This window comes from Neodiprion pinetum, chromosome 6 (genome assembly GCF_021155775.2).
Source record: "Neodiprion pinetum isolate iyNeoPine1 chromosome 6, iyNeoPine1.2, whole genome shotgun sequence".
Taxonomy (NCBI): Eukaryota; Metazoa; Arthropoda; class Insecta; order Hymenoptera; family Diprionidae; genus Neodiprion; species Neodiprion pinetum.
Window position 1 is genome coordinate 30713898 of NC_060237.1, and position 18516 is coordinate 30732413.

The 18516-nt window shown below is 44.0% G+C and overlaps 1 protein-coding gene across 2 annotated transcripts in view; it reads right to left on the minus strand.

Annotated features, from left to right (window-relative positions):
* Nucleotides 1-11719: 11719 nt before the first annotated feature.
* The window catches only part of rols (rolling pebbles), a 67749-nt gene continuing 60952 nt past the window's right edge, over nt 11720-18516 (minus strand). For both annotated transcript variants that reach the window (XM_046631917.2, XM_046631918.2), the window contains exons 5-16: nt 17831-18232; nt 17522-17629; nt 17084-17415; nt 16715-16993; nt 16201-16623; nt 15904-16110; nt 15334-15600; nt 14944-15239; nt 14409-14851; nt 14020-14321; nt 13468-13890; nt 11720-13385 (exon numbers count right to left, since the gene is read on the minus strand). In XM_046631917.2, the coding sequence (XP_046487873.1) occupies nt 13089-13385; nt 13468-13890; nt 14020-14321; nt 14409-14851; nt 14944-15239; nt 15334-15600; nt 15904-16110; nt 16201-16623; nt 16715-16993; nt 17084-17415; nt 17522-17629; nt 17831-18232 (3779 nt within the window). In that variant the 3' untranslated portion in view covers nt 11720-13088. The remainder of the gene's footprint in view (nt 13386-13467; nt 13891-14019; nt 14322-14408; nt 14852-14943; nt 15240-15333; nt 15601-15903; nt 16111-16200; nt 16624-16714; nt 16994-17083; nt 17416-17521; nt 17630-17830; nt 18233-18516) is intronic.

The window sequence follows — 18516 nt, forward strand, 5'->3', positions numbered from 1 at the left end:
TGCCAGAGAAAACGATTAAGCGCAGTCCCAATACGCTGCGAGCAGCGAATGAAAAGTTACAGCCGAAAAACGAGAACCTGTGTTTTCGACATTTTTCAGCAGGTGCTTTTCCCTTCGTAACTTCTCTCCTGTTGATCCCAGACTCGTTTTGCTGCGTTTTCTGAGGTCCTGGGGGTCCAATTAGTCGGAAAAGCTTCGTCTGATTCGAATCTGAGACCAAAAGTTTTTTGCCCAAAAAAAAAGTAAGGCTAACCCCTTTGCATTTGTGGCGAAAATTTTCGCGATTTTGAAAAGTGCTGGAATAAATTCTTTCGGGCAGTATTCCGGCGTAATTTTGCCAGAGAAAACGATTAGGCGCAGTCCCAATACGCTGCGAGCAGCGAATGAAAAGTTACAGCCGAAAAACGAGAACCTGTGTTTTCGACATTTTTCAGCAGGTGCTTTTCCCTTCGTAACTTCTCTCCTGTTGATCCCAGACTCGTTTTGCTGCGTTTTCTGAGGTCCTGGGGGTCCAATTAGTCGGAAAAGCTTCGTCTGATTCGAATCTGAGACCAAAAGTTTTTTGCCCAAAAAAAAAGTAAGGCTAACCCCTTTGCATTTTTGGCGAAAATTTTCGCGATTTTGAAAAGTGCTGGAATAAATTCTTTCGGGCAGTATTCCGACGTAATTTTGCCAGAGAAAACGATTAAGCGCAGTCCCAATACGCTGCGAGCAGCGAATGAAAAGTTACAGCCGAAAAACGAGAACCTGTGTTTTCGACATTTTTCAGCAGGTGCTTTTCCCTTCGTAACTTCTCTCCTGTTGATCCCAGACTCGTTTTGCTGCGTTTTCTGAGGTCCTGGGGGTCCAATTAGTCGAAAAAGCTTCGTCTGATTCGAATCTGAGACCAAAAGTTTTTTGCCCAAAAAAAAAGTAAGGCTAACCCCTTTGCATTTTTGGCGAAAATTTTCGCGATTTTGAAAAGTGCTGGAATAAATTCTTTCGGGCAGTATTCCGACGTAATTTTGCCAGAGAAAACGATCAAGCGCAGTCCCAATACGCTGCGAGCAGCGAATGAAAAGTTACAGCCGAAAAACGAGAACCTGTGTTTTCGACATTTTTCAGCACGTGCTTTTCCCTTCGTAACTTCTCTCCTGTTGATCCCAGACTCGTTTTGCTGCGTTTTCTGAGGTCCTGGGGGTCCAATTAGTCGGAAAAGCTTCGTCTGATTCGAATCTGAGACCAAAAGTTTTTTGCCCAAAAAAAAAGTAAGGCTAACCCCTTTGCATTTTTGGCGAAAATTTTCGCGATTTTGAAAAGTGCTGGAATAAATTCTTTCGGGCAGTATTCCGACGTAATTTTGCCAGAGAAAACGATTCAGCGCAGTCCCAATACGCTGCGAGCAGCGAATGAAAAGTTACAGCCGAAAAACGAGAACCTGTGTTTTCGACATTTTTCAGCAGGTGCTTTTCCCTTCGTAACTTCTCTCCTGTTGATCCCAGACTCGTTTTGCTGCGTTTTCTGAGGTCCTGGGGGTCCAATTAGTCGGAAAAGCTTCGTCTGATTCGAATCTGAGACCAAAAGTTTTTTGCCCAAAAAAAAAGTAAGGCTAACCCCTTTGCATTTTTGGCAAAAATTTTCGCGATTTTGAAAAGTGCTGGAATAAATTCTTTCGGACAGTATTCCGACGTAATTTTGCCAGAGAAAACGATTAAGCGCAGTCCCAATACGCTGCGAGCAGCGAATGAAAAGTTACAGCCGAAAAACGAGAACCTGTGTTTTCGACATTTTTCAGCAGGTGCTTTTCCCTTCGTAACTTCTCTCCTGTTGATCCCAGACTCGTTTTGCTGCGTTTGCCGAGGTCCTGGGGGTCCAATTAGTCGGAAAAGCTTCGTCTGATTCGAATCTGAGACCAAAAGTTTTTTGCCCAAAAAAAAAGTAAGGCTAACCCCTTTGCATTTTTGGCGAAAATTTTCGCGATTTTGAAAAGTGCTGGAATAAATTCTTTCAAGCAGTATTCCGACGTAATTTTGCCAGAGAAAACAATTAAGCGCAGTCCCAATACGCTGCGAGCAGCGAATGAAAAGTTACAGCCGAAAAACGAGAACCTGTGTTTTCGACATTTTTCAGCAGGTGCTTTTCCCTTCGTAACTTCTCTCCTGTTGATCCCAGACTCGTTTTGCTGCGTTTTCTGAGGTCCTGGGGGTCCAATTAGTCGGAAAAGCTTCGTCTGATTCGAATCTGAGACCAAAAGTTTTTTGCCCAAAAAAAAAGTAAGGCTAACCCCTTTGCATTTTTGGCGAAAATTTTCGCGATTTTGAAAAGTGCTGGAATAAATTCTTTTGGGCAGTATTCCGACGTAATTTTGCCAGAGAAAACGATTAAGCGCAGTCCCAATACGCTGCGAGCAGCGAATGAAAAGTTACAGCCGAAAAACGAGAACCTGTGTTTTCGACATTTTTCAGCAGGTGCTTTTCCCTTCGTAACTTCTCTCCTGTTGATCCCAGACTCGTTTTGCTGCGTTTTCTGAGGTCCTGGGGGTCCAATTAGTCGGAAAAGCTTCGTCTGATTCGAATCTGAGACCAAAAGTTTTTTGCCCAAAAAAAAAGTAAGGCTAACCCCTTTGCATTTTTGGCGAAAATTTTAGCGATTTTGAAAAGTGCTGGAATAAATTCTTTCGGGCAGTATTCCGACGTAATTTTGCCAGAGAAAACGATTAAGCGCAGTCCCAATACGCTGCGAGCAACGAATGAAAAGTTACAGCCGAAAAACGAGAACCTGTGTTTTCGACATTTTTCAGCAGGTGCTTTTTCCTTCGTAACTTCTCTCCTGTTGATCCCAGACTCGTTTCGCTGCGTTTTCTGAGGTCCTGGGGGTCCAATTAGTCGGAAAAGCTTCGTCTGATTCGAATCTGAGACCAAAAGTTTTTTGCCCAAAAAAAAAGTAAGGCTAACCCCTTTGCATTTGTGGCGAAAATTTTCGCGATTTTGAAAAGTGCTGAAATAAATTCTTTCGGGCAGTATTCCGACGTAATTTTGCCAGAGAAAACGATTAGGCGCAGTCCCAATACGCTGCGAGCAGCGAATGAAAAGTTACAGCCGAAAAACGAGAACCTGTGTTTTCGACATTTTTCAGCAGGTGCTTTTTCCTCCGTAACTTCTCTCCTGTTGATCCCAGACTCGTTTCGCTGCGTTTTCTGAGTTTCGAGGGGGCCAATTAGTCGGAAAAGTGTCGTTTAATTCGAATCTGAGACCAAAAGTTTTTTGCCTGAAAAAAAAAGTAAGGCTAACCCCTTTGCATTTTTGTCGAAAATTTTAGCGATTTTGAAAAGTGCTGGAATAGATTCTTTCTGGCTCTATTCCGACGTAATTTTGCCAGAGAAAACGATTAAGCGCAGTCCCAATACGCTGCGAGCAACGAATGAAAAGTTACAGCCGAAAAACGAGAACCTGTGTTTTCGACATTTTTCAGCAGGTGCTTTTTCTTTCGCCACTTCTGTCCTGGTGATCGCACGCTCGTTTCGCTGCGTTTTCTGAGGTCCTGGGGGTCCAATTAGTCGGAAAAGGGTCGTTTAATTCGAATCTGAGACCAAAAGTTTTTTGCCCAAAAAAAAAGTAAGGCTAACCCCTTTGCATTTGTGGCGAAAATTTTCGCGATTTTGAAAAGTGCTGAAATAAATTCTTTCGGGCAGTATTCCGACGTAATTTTGCCAGAGAAAACGATTAGGCGCAGTCCCAATACGCTGCGAGCAGCGAATGAAAAGTAACAGCCGAAAAACGAGAACCTGTGTTTTCGACATTTTTCAGCAGGTGCTTTTTCCTCCGTAACTTCTCTCCTGTTGATCCCAGACTCGTTTCGCTGCGTTTTCTGAGTTTCGAGGGGGCCAATTAGTCGGAAAAGTGTCGTTTAATTCGAATCTGAGACCAAAAGTTTTTTGCCTGAAAAAAAAAGTAAGGCTAACCCCTTTGCATTTTTGGCGAAAATTTTAGCGATTTTGAAAAGTGCTGGAATAGATTCTTTCTGGCTCTATTCCGACGTAATTTTGCCAGAGAAAACGATTAAGCGCAGTCCCAATACGCTGCGAGCAACGAATGAAAAGTTACAGCCGAAAAACGAGAACCTGTGTTTTCGACATTTTTCAGCAGGTGCTTTTCCCTTCGTAACTTCTCTCCTGTTGATCCCAGACTCGTTTTGCTGCGTTTGCTGAGGTCCTGGGGGTCCAATTAGTCGGAAAAGCTTCGTCTGATTCGAATCTGAGACCAAAAGTTTTTTGCCCAAAAAAAAAGTAAGGCTAACCCCTTTGCATTTTTGGCGAAAATTTTCGCGATTTTGAAAAGTGCTGGAATAAATTCTTTCGGGCAGTATTCCGACGTAATTTTGCCAGAGAAAACGATTAGGCGCAGTCCCAATACGCTGCGAACAGCGAATGAAAAGTTACAGCCGAAAAACGAGAACCTGTGTTTTCGACATTTTTCAGCAGGTGCTTTTCCCTTCGTAACTTTTCTCCTGTTGATCCCAGACTCGTTTTGCTGCGTTTTCTGAGGTCCTGGGGGTCCAATTAGTCGGAAAAGCTTCGTCTGATTCGAATCTGAGACCAAAAGTTTTTTGCCCAAAAAAAAAGTAAGGCTAACAACCCCTTTGCATTTTTGGCGAAAATTTTCGCGATTTTGAAAAGTGCTGGAATAAATTCTTTCGGGCAGTATTCCGACGTAATTTTGCCAGAGAAAACGATTAAGCGCAGTCCCAATACGCTGCGAGCAGCGAATGAAAAGTTACAGCCGAAAAACGAGAACCTGTGTTTTCGACATTTTTCAGCAGGTGCTTTTCCCTTCGTAACTTCTCTCCTGTTGATCCCAGACTCGTTTTGCTGCGTTTTCTGAGGTCCTGGGGGTCCAATTAGTCGGAAAAGCTTCGTCTGATTCGAATCTGAGACCAAAAGTTTTTTGCCCAAAAAAAAAGTAAGGCTAACCCCTTTGCATTTGTGGCGAAAATTTTCGCGATTTTGAAAAGTGCTGGAATAAATTCTTTCGGGCAGTATTCCGGCGTAATTTTGCCAGAGAAAACGATTAGGCGCAGTCCCAACACGCTGCGAGCAGCGAATGAAAAGTTACAGCCGAAAAACGAGAACCTGTGTTTTCGACATTTTTCAGCAGGTGCTTTTCCCTTCGTAACTTCTCTCCTGTTGATCCCAGACTCGTTTTGCTGCGTTTTCTGAGGTCCTGGGGGTCCAATTAGTCGGAAAAGCTTCGTCTGATTCGAATCTGAGACCAAAAGTTTTTTGCCCAAAAAAAAAGTAAGGCTAACCCCTTTGCATTTTTGGCGAAAATTTTCGCGATTTTGAAAAGTGCTGGAATAAATTCTTTCGGGCAGTATTCCGACGTAATTTTGCCAGAGAAAACGATTAAGCGCAGTCCCAATACGCTGCGAGCAGCGAATGAAAAGTTACAGCCGAAAAACGAGAACCTGTGTTTTCGACATTTTTCAGCAGGTGCTTTTCCCTTCGTAACTTCTCTCCTGTTGATCCCAGACTCGTTTTGCTGCGTTTTCTGAGGTCCTGGGGGTCCAATTAGTCGAAAAAGCTTCGTCTGATTCGAATCTGAGACCAAAAGTTTTTTGCCCAAAAAAAAAGTAAGGCTAACCCCTTTGCATTTTTGGCGAAAATTTTCGCGATTTTGAAAAGTGCTGGAATAAATTCTTTCGGGCAGTATTCCGACGTAATTTTGCCAGAGAAAACGATTAAGCGCAGTCCCAATACGCTGCGAGCAGCGAATGAAAAGTTGCAGCCGAAAAACGAGAACCTGTGTTTTCGACATTTTTCAGCACGTGCTTTTCCCTTCGTAACTTCTCTCCTGTTGATCCCAGACTCGTTTTGCTGCGTTTTCTGAGGTCCTGGGGGTCCAATTAGTCGGAAAAGCTTCGTCTGATTCGAATCTGAGACCAAAAGTTTTTTGCCCAAAAAAAAAGTAAGGCTAACCCCTTTGCATTTTTGGCGAAAATTTTCGCGATTTTGAAAAGTGCTGGAATAAATTCTTTCGGGCAGTATTCCGACGTAATTTTGCCAGAGAAAACGATTAAGCGCAGTCCCAATACGCTGCGAGCAGCGAATGAAAAGTTACAGCCGAAAAACGAGAACCTGTGTTTTCGACATTTTTCAGCAGGTGCTTTTCCCTTCGTAACTTCTCTCCTGTTGATCCCAGACTCGTTTTGCTGCGTTTTCTGAGGTCCTGGGGGTCCAATTAGTCGGAAAAGCTTCGTCTGATTCGAATCTGAGACCAAAAGTTTTTTGCCCAAAAAAAAAGTAAGGCTAACCCCTTTGCATTTTTGGCAAAAATTTTCGCGATTTTGAAAAGTGCTGGAATAAATTCTTTCGGACAGTATTCCGACGTAATTTTGCCAGAGAAAACGATTAAGCGCAGTCCCAATACGCTGCGAGCAGCGAATGAAAAGTTACAGCCGAAAAACGAGAACCTGTGTTTTCGACATTTTTCAGCAGGTGCTTTTCCCTTCGTAACTTCTCTCCTGTTGATCCCAGACTCGTTTTGCTGCGTTTGCCGAGGTCCTGGGGGTCCAATTAGTCGGAAAAGCTTCGTCTGATTCGAATCTGAGACCAAAAGTTTTTTGCCCAAAAAAAAAGTAAGGCTAACCCCTTTGCATTTTTGGCGAAAATTTTCGCGATTTTGAAAAGTGCTGGAATAAATTCTTTCAAGCAGTATTCCGACGTAATTTTGCCAGAGAAAACGATTAAGCGCAGTCCCAATACGCTGCGAGCAGCGAATGAAAAGTTACAGCCGAAAAACGAGAACCTGTGTTTTCGACATTTTTCAGCAGGTGCTTTTTCTTTCGCAACTTCTGTCCTGGTGATCGCACGCTCGTTTCGCTGCGTTTTCTGAGGTCCTGGGGGTCCAATTAGTCGGAAAAGGGTCGTTTAATTCGAATCTGAGACCAAAAGTTTTTTGCCCAAAAAAAAAGTAAGGCTAACCCCTTTGCATTTTTAGCGAAAATTTTAGCGATTTTGAAAAGTGCTGGAATAGATTCTTTCTGGCTCTATTCCGACGTAATTTTGCCAGAGAAAACGATTAAGCGCAGTCCCAATACGCTGCGAGCAACGAATGAAAAGTTACAGCCGAAAAACGAGAACCTGTGTTTTCGACATTTTTCAGCAGGTGCTTTTTCCTTCGCAACTTCTGTCCTGGTGATCCCACGCTCGTTTCGCTGCGTTTTCTGAGTTCCTGGCGGTCCAATTAGTCGGAAAAGGGTCACAAAACTCGAATCTGAGACCAAAAGTTTTTTGCCCAAAAAAAAAGTAAGGCTAACCCCTTTGCATTTTTAGCGAAAATTTTAGCGATTTTGAAAAGTGCCGGAATAGATTCTTTCTGGCTCTATTCCGACGTAATTTTGCCAGAGAAAACGATTAAGCGCAGTCCCAATACGCTGCGAGCAACGAATGAAAAGTTACAGCCGAAAAACGAGAACCTGTGTTTTCGACATTTTTCAGCAGGTGCTTTTCCCTTCGTAACTTCTCTCCTGTTGATCCCAGACTCGTTTTGCTGCGTTTTCTGAGGTCCTGGGGGTCCAATTAGTCGGAAAAGCTTCGTCTGATTCGAATCTGAGACCAAAAGTTTTTTGCCCAAAAAAAAAGTAAGGCTAACCCCTTTGCATTTTTGGCGAAAATTTTCGCGATTTTGAAAAGTGCTGGAATAAATTCTTTCGGGCAGTATTCCGACGTGATTTTGCCAGAGAAAACGATAAAGCGCAGTCCCAATACGCTGCGAGCAGCGAATGAAAAGTTACAGCCGAAAAACGAGAACCTGTGTTTTCGACATTTTTCAGCAGGTGCTTTTTCCTTCGCAACTTCTGTCCTGGTGATCCCACGCTCGTTTCGCTGCGTTTTCTGAGTTCCTGGCGGTCCAATTAGTCGGAAAAGGGTCACAAAACTCGAATCTGAGACCAAAAGTTTTTTGCCCAAAAAAAAAGTAAGGCTAACCCCTTTGCATTTTTGGCGAAAATTTTCGCGATTTTGAAAAGTGCTGGAATAAATTCTTTCGGGCAGTATTCCGACGTAATTTTGCCAGAGAAAACGATTAAGCGCAGTCCCAATACGCTGCGAGCAGCGAATGAAAAGTTACAGCCGAAAAACGAGAACCTGTGTTTTCGACATTTTTCAGCAGGTGCTTTTCCCTTCGTAACTTCTCTCCTGTTGATCCCAGACTCGTTTTGCTGCGTTTTCTGAGGTCCTGGGGGTCCAATTAGTCGGAAAAGCTTCGTCTGATTCGAATCTGAGACCAAAAGTTTTTTGCCCAAAAAAAAAGTAAGGCTAACCCCTTTGCATTTTTGGCGAAAATTTTAGCGATTTTGAAAAGTGCTGGAATAAATTCTTTCGGGCAGTATTCCGACGTAATTTTGCCAGAGAAAACGATTAAGCGCAGTCCCAATACGCTGCGAGCAACGAATGAAAAGTTACAGCCGAAAAACGAGAACCTGTGTTTTCGACATTTTTCAGCAGGTGCTTTTTCTTTCGCAACTTCTGTCCTGGTGATCGCACGCTCGTTTCGCTGCGTTTTCTGAGGTCCTGGGGGTCCAATTAGTCGGAAAAGGGTCGTTTAATTCGAATCTGAGACCAAAAGTTTTTTGCCCAAAAAAAAAGTAAGGCTAACCCCTTTGCATTTTTAGCGAAAATTTTAGCGATTTTGAAAAGTGCTGGAATAGATTCTTTCTGGCTCTATTCCGACGTAATTTTGCCAGAGAAAACGATTAAGCGCAGTCCCAATACGCTGCGAGCAACGAATGAAAAGTTACAGCCGAAAAACGAGAACCTGTGTTTTCGACATTTTTCAGCAGGTGCTTTTTCCTTCGCAACTTCTGTCCTGGTGATCCCACGCTCGTTTCGCTGCGTTTTCTGAGTTCCTGGCGGTCCAATTAGTCGGAAAAGGGTCACAAAACTCGAATCTGAGACCAAAAGTTTTTTGCCCAAAAAAAAAGTAAGGCTAACCCCTTTGCATTTTTAGCGAAAATTTTAGCGATTTTGAAAAGTGCCGGAATAGATTCTTTCTGGCTCTATTCCGACGTAATTTTGCCAGAGAAAACGATTAAGCGCAGTCCCAATACGCTGCGAGCAACGAATGAAAAGTTACAGCCGAAAAACGAGAACCTGTGTTTTCGACATTTTTCAGCAGGTGCTTTTCCCTTCGTAACTTCTCTCCTGTTGATCCCAGACTCGTTTTGCTGCGTTTTCTGAGGTCCTGGGGGTCCAATTAGTCGGAAAAGCTTCGTCTGATTCGAATCTGAGACCAAAAGTTTTTTGCCCAAAAAAAAAGTAAGGCTAACCCCTTTGCATTTTTGGCGAAAATTTTCGCGATTTTGAAAAGTGCTGGAATAAATTCTTTCGGGCAGTATTCCGACGTGATTTTGCCAGAGAAAACGATAAAGCGCAGTCCCAATACGCTGCGAGCAGCGAATGAAAAGTTACAGCCGAAAAACGAGAACCTGTGTTTTCGACATTTTTCAGCAGGTGCTTTTTCCTTCGCAACTTCTGTCCTGGTGATCCCACGCTCGTTTCGCTGCGTTTTCTGAGTTCCTGGCGGTCCAATTAGTCGGAAAAGGGTCACAAAACTCGAATCTGAGACCAAAAGTTTTTTGCCCAAAAAAAAAGTAAGGCTAACCCCTTTGCATTTTTGGCGAAAATTTTCGCGATTTTGAAAAGTGCTGGAATAAATTCTTTCGGGCAGTATTTCGACGTAATTTTGCCAGAGAAAACGATTAAGCGCAGTCCCAATACGCTGCGAGCAGCGAATGAAAAGTTACAGCCGAAAAACGAGAACCTGTGTTTTCGACATTTTTCAGCAGGTGCTTTTCCCTTCGTAACTTCTCTCCTGTTGATCCCAGACTCGTTTTGCTGCGTTTTCTGAGGTCCTGGGGGTCCAATTAGTCGGAAAAGCTTCGTCTGATTCGAATCTGAGACCAAAAGTTTTTTGCCCAAAAAAAAAGTAAGGCTAACCCCTTTGCATTTTTGGCGAAAATTCTCGCGATTTTGAAAAGTGCTGGAATAAATTCTTTCGGGCAGTATTCCGACGTAATTTTGCCAGAGAAAACGATTAAGCGCAGTCCCAATACGCTGCGAGCAGCGAATGAAAAGTTACAGCCGAAAAACGAGAACCTGTGTTTTCGACATTTTTCAGCAGGTGCTTTTCCCTTCGTAACTTCTCTCCTGTTGATCCCAGACTCGTTTTGCTGCGTTTTCTGAGGTCCTGGGGGTCCAATTAGTCGGAAAAGCTTCGTCTGATTCGAATCTGAGACCAAAAGTTTTTTGCCCAAAAAAAAAGTAAGGCTAACCCCTTTGCATTTTTGGCAAAAATTTTCGCGATTTTGAAAAGTGCTGGAATAAATTCTTTCGGACAGTATTCCGACGTAATTTTGCCAGAGAAAACGATTAAGCGCAGTCCCAATACGCTGCGAGCAACGAATGAAAAGTTACAGCCAAAAAACGAGAACCTGTGTTTTCGACATTTTTCAGCAGGTGCTTTTTTCTTCGTAACTTCCCTCCTGTTGATCCCAGACTCGTTTCGCTGCGTTTTTTGAGGTCCCGGGGGTCCAATTAGTCGGAAAAGTGTCGTTTAATTCGAATCTGAGACCAAAAGTTTTTTGCCCAAAAAAAAAGTAAGGCTAACCCCTTTGCATTTTTGGCAAAAATTTTCGCGATTTTGAAAAGTGCTGGAATAAATTCTTTCGGACAGTATTCCGACGTAATTTTGCCAGAGAAAACGATTAAGCGCAGTCCCAATACGCTGCGAGCAACGAATGAAAAGTTACAGCCGAAAAACGAGAACCTGTGTTTTCCACATTTTTCAGCAGGTGCTTTTTCCTTCGTAACTTCTCTCCTGTTGATCCCAGACTCGTTTCGCTGCGTTTTCTGAGGTCCTGGGGGTCCAATTAGTCGGAAAAGTGTCGTTTAATTCGAATCTGAGACCAAAAGTTTTTTGCCCAAAAAAAAAGTAAGGCTAACCCCTTTGCATTTTTGGCGAAAATTTTCGCGATTTTGAAAAGTGCTGGAATAAATTCTTTCGGGCAGTATTCCGACGTAATTTTGCCAGAGAAAACGATTAAGCGCAGTCCCAATACGCTGCGAGCAACAAATGAAAAGTTACAGCCGAAGGACGAGAACCTGTGTTTTCGACATTTTTCAGCATGTGCTTTTTCCTTCGTAACTTCTCTCCTGTTGATCGCAGACTCGTTTCGCTGCGTTTTCTGAGGTCTTGGGGGTCCAATTAGTCGGAAAAGGGTCGTTCAATTCGAATCTGAGACCAAAAGCTTTTTGGCCAAAAAAAAAGTAAGGCTAACCCTTTTGCATTTTTGGCGAAAATTTTCGCGATTTTGAAAAGTGCTGGGATGAATTCTTTCTGGCAGTATTTCGACGTAATTTTGTCAGAGAAAACGATTAAGCGCAGTCCCAATACGCTGCGAGCAGCGAATGAAAAGTTACAGCCGAAAAACGAGAACCTGTGTTTTCGACATTTTTCAGCAGGTGCTTCTTTCTCCGTAACTTCTCTCCTGTTGATCCCACGCTCGTTTCGATGCGTTTTCTGAGTTTCCGGGGGTCCAATTAGTTGGAAAAGGGTCATACAAATCGAATCTGAGGACGAAGATTCTCCAGTCGAAAAGTGAAAAAAAGTAAGGCTAACAATCATAGCGTACACAATATTTCAACGACAATACAGTTATGTACATCGTCACTGTTATATTCTGATTTATAATTTTATAGCTTTATTAAAACATCTTGTTCATATGTTACATCTTAAAATAGAACGTACAATTCATAAATAGCATCAAGAATAAGTGGTTGAGTCATCCTTCCTGGCCTAGGCTTTACAACCGAAGCCATACTTGGCAAGATACATAATGAATGCCTTAGGTGTATATACGAATCAAATAGCATCCAGCTAATTGCAAACATCATATTCCACATAATAATCTGCCTAATATTCCCCAGTGGCGTGCACTAGTTTTCACATGTTATATATTTATTGACATTCAGCTACTGCCTCGGCATTAATATAGTGGCCATTTCGACATTACATAGATATTCGTGTATACATAGCCACAAAATGTTGGATCGGCATTTTGCAAGGTAATAATAATAATGATCGAAATAATAATACGGAGAATAATCAATTAAAAATAAAATAATTTAAATATTATAACAATAATAATAAAATCCATGATATTTATATTCTGTGTACATATATGTATATATAACTCCGGCTTCCGAATCAGAATTCAAGTTTTATTCCCCCGCGCAATATTAATCATGCAGTTCGTGTAACAGGAAAGTCGTTCGAGGACACGAAGATCAGTATATATAACGCCAAAATTATTTGTATCTTCACTCAACAACATTAAATGTATATTGCGGAGGGAATTATCGTATATTAAAGCTATTTCTACGGTGTCTAACGCGCAATCGAGTGTCAAATCTGTATAGTGGACTTGATATACTTCAATGCACGCAGGTTAGAGAAGTATACCGCCAAAATATACAGCTACATAAATGTGACCGAACAATAGTCGCAATTAATCCAGCCCTGATGAAACGCGGAAGAGATGTATTAATTCGGAGTTATGGCGGTGTTCAATAACCGGGAAACATGGAAGAGACAGGGAATTTGATTAAAAACATGTAATCTGAAATCAGAAAATTTATCAAATGAATATTCGTGACAACCCTGATTGTCTAAACTCTGCTGCGTTTACTGTCGAACGATTTACTATTACTCCCGCTGCTTGATTTTAAGTACCTGTACATACTCATAAACTTACTTACAAATCATACATACATGCGTATAATAATAAGTTTCACGAATGTTCGGAATAATAAAAATCAATTGCAATAATTGCATACATAACAAAAGCCTTTTGGTATTAAATATTTCAAATTTCATTGATTTACGTTAGATTATAATTTATAAATTACGCGTCGTACAAACAGCTAGCTTAAATGCATCTGTAGCCCGAAACCGGAACTGTGTAGGTACAGCAACAATTGTAACCGAGTCATTGTATAAAAAAAAACACTTCGGTATTATATATAAACGGATAAATGTCCGTATGTAATTGAATTAAAGTTCTGTAAGTGTGTCTACAGAGGCGTGAAATCCTGATGTGATGTCGGATCGGTCCCTGCTTGAACCAGCGCCGTCTCTTCTGGAGCATATCTCGTCCCTGAGGATCGCTAGGACTCTTCTGACTTCGCGATTATGAGGCGGGGCGATATGGAGAGCCTCGTTAACATCACAAAGAGCATCCTCAAAGTGCCTTGCGTCTACTCTGGCCTTTGCACGAGCGTAAAACGCTTCGTACGAGTCCGGCTTCGTCTTCAATACTTCGGTCGCGAGCTCGATGGCCTCTTGGCTCTCCTGCGGGACCACGAAAATAAATAGGAAATGATATAAATAAGCCCATAGTAGATAACTTTTATCACTGATCGTCAAAACTCACATTCATTTTACGCTTGCACCTGCTCAGGTTGAGCAGAAAATTTAGGCGAAGCTGAGTGAAGGTGGGAAGATGAAGTAGGAGGTGATCCTGGTCCCTGTCATGATCCTGTTCCTGGCTCGGAGGAGTTGGGAATTTTCTCAGGGCATAGCCGTAGCGGTGGGAAGCCTCTTTCAGCCGGCCCTTACGGTAGAGGACGTTACCATCCTCGAGTAATTTGTTTAGGAGGATGAGAAGAATGTCTGGCTTTCCAGCCGCCATCGCCCACGTTGCCGGACCCAATTTAGCACCTCGACGAAGAAAACACTGAACGACTGGGATATTCCTACAGCCGATCGCTCGATCCAACGGCCGCATTCCGTGAAGGTCAACGTGCTCCACAGCAGCTCCCCGATCCAACAGTAGCTGCACCAGCTTTGGATTTCCCTGAAGGGACATAAAGGTACGTGTTGATTGTTGATAGTAAAATTTTTTGAGCTTTTTTAAAATAATGCCGATACGAAGACATTCCGCTTCGTAATTCGTCGTCTCTACAAGAGTGCAACATTCACTTGCCTGGAAGGCAGCAAGGTCCAACGGTGTTCTACCCGTTTTGTCGGTGGTATTTACGTTCGCACCATGGTCTAGGAGAGACTGCACAGCAGAAACGCGTCCTCGGACGCAGGCCCAACCCAGGCCCGTCAGTCCTTCCATGTCGGTAGCTTCCAGGACTGCACCTTTGTCCAGAAAGAGTTCGGCGAGGTTGCAATGACCTTCAGCAGCCGCTAACATCAGTGCTGTGCGGCCGGCAAGATCGCGTTGGTCTAGCAACGGCACAGCCTGATCCAGTACGTGATCAGTACTGCTGGACAAGGACCCTGAAAAAGAGGACGGTTCATTTCCAAGCCCCGAATTTTCGGTAGCGAACACGGGACCAAGATAAGTGAGAATTACAAACTCAATACCTTGAAGAAGCCTTTCAGCCGCCCCCCAGTGGCCTTCTCGAGCAGCAAGCATCAGCGGTGAAAGTCCTTTTGCACTGACAGCCGATGGGTCAGCACCACGGGCTAAGAGGGCAGAAACTGCAGTAGTTGAACCGTGGGCTGCAGCGATGGTTAAGGCGGTTTCCCCGGTGAGAGAATCGGGTCGATCGACCTTGACCTCGGCCATGTCGAGGAGGTACTCAACGATAGGTTCGTGGCCTTGAGCTGCTGCTGCTACGACCGCTTGTTGTGCGGCCTCTTCCCTGCCGACCTCAGAATCAGCCGTCTCTTGGGCACCCTTCACGACCCAGTCACAAGCCAGCAGGTAACCTACTACCGAAAGCCGCGCGTGTCTCGCTGCGTGCACCAGAGGACATTGTCCTGCCATGTCCGCATGACCCAGGGAAGCTCCGGCAGCAGCTAGTCTGCGGAATAGAGATCAAAATGTGGTTGAAATTACGGTGCTAGAGTTGACGGATTTGGTAGGGTTGACGGAATTAGATGAAAGTTACTCTACCTTCTGACGACATCACAGTGGCCGCGGGCAGCAGCGAGAGAAAGTGCGGTGCAGCCCTGGCTGTTTGTCAGCTCAACATCTGCTCCGAACTCCAGGAGGAGGGAAACCATTTCCACAGATCCCTCATGAGCGTGCATGCAAAGGACTGGGGCGTTGCCGAGATACTCAGTTGTGTGATTCGGCGATGCTCCAGCCAGAAGAAGGAGCCGGGACACCTTCACGTTCGGACTATAGATGTTCCGAAGGGTGCAGAGAGCCGAGGATATGCACTCCGTCGAAGAGGTCAACCAAGAGGCCTGTGGGAATATAAAAAGAAGATGATTGGTTCGTTGATAAATCGTCATTGTTAAAAGCTCGCAAAAAAGTTTAAAGGGAAAGCTGAAGGCGTACCTGCAGATCACGCGAGGGCCAACAGGGTGCAACTCCTCGATAAACGTGAGCCTTAAGGATGTGGTGTCCAAGCTCAAGGACTTTCTCTCCTTCCAGCGGCGCCTGAAGCCGGGATAACCTGAAGGCTATAGCGGCGTGACCCAGCCTCAGATCGCAGAGGAACTTTGTCGACTCACCCTCATCTCGGCGCATCAACCACTCCCTGAAGGACGGGTGAAAAAACATGTAGGTGTTGTCCAAACGCTTGACAAGAAAGCCTGAGAGCATCTGCGAGAAAAAACACAACATTTTAACGCAATTTCTGTCGTGCTATCATCAAGGGAAAGAGAGTGTGATTTTTATACGGTTCGTTTATCAACTTACGTAATTGCTTAATTATCCGGAGTGCAGGAAATCGCAAAAGTATCATTAGTGTGCGTTAATATTCAACTGTCCACATATTTGTATAGCAAGAAGTAAATATGTTTCAATGCCATTTATACTGAATCTTGGATAAATTGACAGCAACGATGATAGGTAAATTGATACATAAATTAATAACGATTGCATGTTATGCATATAGATACGTACTTTGAATCTCTGGAGAAAGTCTTCCCAGGAAACGAAATGATCAATGTTCAACGAATTTACAGAATAAAATATCTCGAGTAGCGTCAACGGGTACAAGGCCGCCAAACATACTCCGAGGAGAGGTTGTACTCTTTCAAACGATGTAGCGGTCGGGAATCTCAAGTTGAAGTGCAGCAGGAATATTTGCGCGAGAGAGACGGGTAAAACCTGAAATCATCAACCACCAATCAATTACACACTTTCTAAAATCGGAATAAAAAATGTGTCACTGAAATTATGAAAACCATTTCAAGTCACCTTGTAGCTTGCAGATTTAGCGACTAGATGTCCACTCTCGATAAGATCCAAGGTGAGTTTGGCGAAAAGGAAGCTACCCCTGGAAAGCGCAAGGAGATGGGATGCAAACCTCGTTTGATTCGCCCCACTCACTGATGCAGTGACGTTCGCCTGGATGGTCAAGCTCTGGTTGAGCCTATAGCTCACGTAATCAGCCAAATCCCTAGTAACCATATTGTTCTTGACGTCAGAAGAGCTCTTATCCAGAGATATCCTTGTGTAGGGAAATTGTTTTGCACAATCTTGAAGCTGGGTTCGAACGGTGCATATAATCTTCAACCACGACGGGAAACTCGAAGCATGTCTCGTCAGGAATGTGGCTATCGTATCACCTCGGTCTGGTCTGTGATACTCTGCCTCGCAAACTGCGTCGATTAGAATGACCTAGGGGTAAACGATTCGTCATGAAATGAAGAATGAACTGATTGAATAAACGAAGACGAACCAATGATAAAGTCTAGACTTTTTCCCTCACCATGTTAGTATCTGGTAATCTTCCAGCTTTGTGGAGGGTGACTAAGGGCTCGATGATTCCTCTGGTCAGTGCAAGATCAGGATCCACAGTGCATTCCCTTTGAGAAACAGACCCCTGAAGATGGGGTTCGGACAGTAGATATTCCCTGTACGCGATCAGTTGAGGAGCTTGGCAGAGCTGAGCCGCCAGGGAATGGATGAGATCAGGAACAAGGCAAGTATTGTTGTTGTCAGCCTGACAGAAATGATAAGCAACGACGTGGGCTGCTAGCTCACGAATCTGAAGCGAAAGATGCGATAAGTACAAAGCTTCATTTCGTCATTGACTTCATTCGCACCCAGAAGATCAATCATCCAGTAAATTTCCTACCTTATCGTTTGTCGTTTGTATAGACGCCTCGATCAGAGGATCACCCAATTTGTTTTTGTCATCGTTATTATCCGCGTAAATTTCTGGCGGTGGAATTTGCTCTCTTCGTCTTCCAAAGCAGCTGTGCTCTACAAGCTGTAAGATAAGTGCAGTCTTTCCAGTTCCGGGGCATCCGGCGATCAAGGCTCCCGAGCTTGAGCCAGTCACCATAGCTTTCAGTTCATCCATCAACCATTGGCGGCCTGTGAAGAGGGGGTCCGCCTCCAAAAGAGGCACCTCAAAGAACAGTGGCTTCAAGGTCAGCTGGGCAGCACGATACTGGGCAAAACGTACTGGAGCATGGAATGAAAATCCGATTAAAACCATCGAATGGCAAAAGTTTAATACACCGATACTGTCGATTGTAATAACCTATGTGAGAACCGTAATGAGACTCACTTTTGGGATCGATTGGCCCCTTAACAACCCCGGTTCTCGCAGATCTTCTAACACATGTTCTTCGATTTTTAAACATATTTAGTTCCTCGATTTGCCCAGGTTGAGTAGCTGCAGGTATATAAAATAATAAATATCGTTAGGAAAGTTGTTTGTACGCAGGAATGGAATGCGCATTGATAGTTCGTGCGGCATGTTGAACATTCCCAGGGGATAAGTAGCTTCAAGTGAGCTGAAGCGAGTACTACACCAGAGGCAACAGGTGCGGTGCAATGGGCGAAAAAAAATCAGCGTATAAGTTGATATACTAACTGGTCACGGAATGTCTTCGGGGCGTCAACGGGCTCGAGCTGCCGTTAGACAGGCCTGACATGGACATTGAGATGAGGCTGGCGACGCTGTCGCAGTCTTTACCGCCGCGATGGGCGACCGCGACTTCCGCCTCGCTCGAGGTGCCGGTAAGCGTTGACACCGGGCTAGTATTTGTCGATGCCAGAGTTTGCGTTTCGAAGCTGGTCAAGCTGCTGAAAGAAGCTGCTGAACTGTCGTGACTCCGGCTGTCCACCAGCCGAGCCGAGGGCCTGGGGCATCCACCACTGACGACGGCACCCCGGGTGTTTCCACCAAGAAGGAGTCCGAGCCGCATATAGAGGTCGGACTGCGAAGACTTTTTCGTCCTCGAAGAGAGCTGCTTGATATTTCCTCCTTCATCGTCTGCGAATAATCATACAAGGGTAGGAACAGATCAGCGTATGCGCTCAAATAACAGAGAAGAAGAGAACCTCATCCGCCAATCAGCGGTACATAATCCAAGATGCAAACTAACGCTTATATCACGCATTGTTAGTGGATCAACTCATTGTCAGGGTTTGAATGGTCAGATAGTCATTGAGGATGTGTTATTCTAACGCTGGAACAAAAAACGCTGACCAATAAGAAAATTTCATGCTCGATTGCGCGTCAAGTATTGATGCGGAATGACAAACCACAAGTAAAAC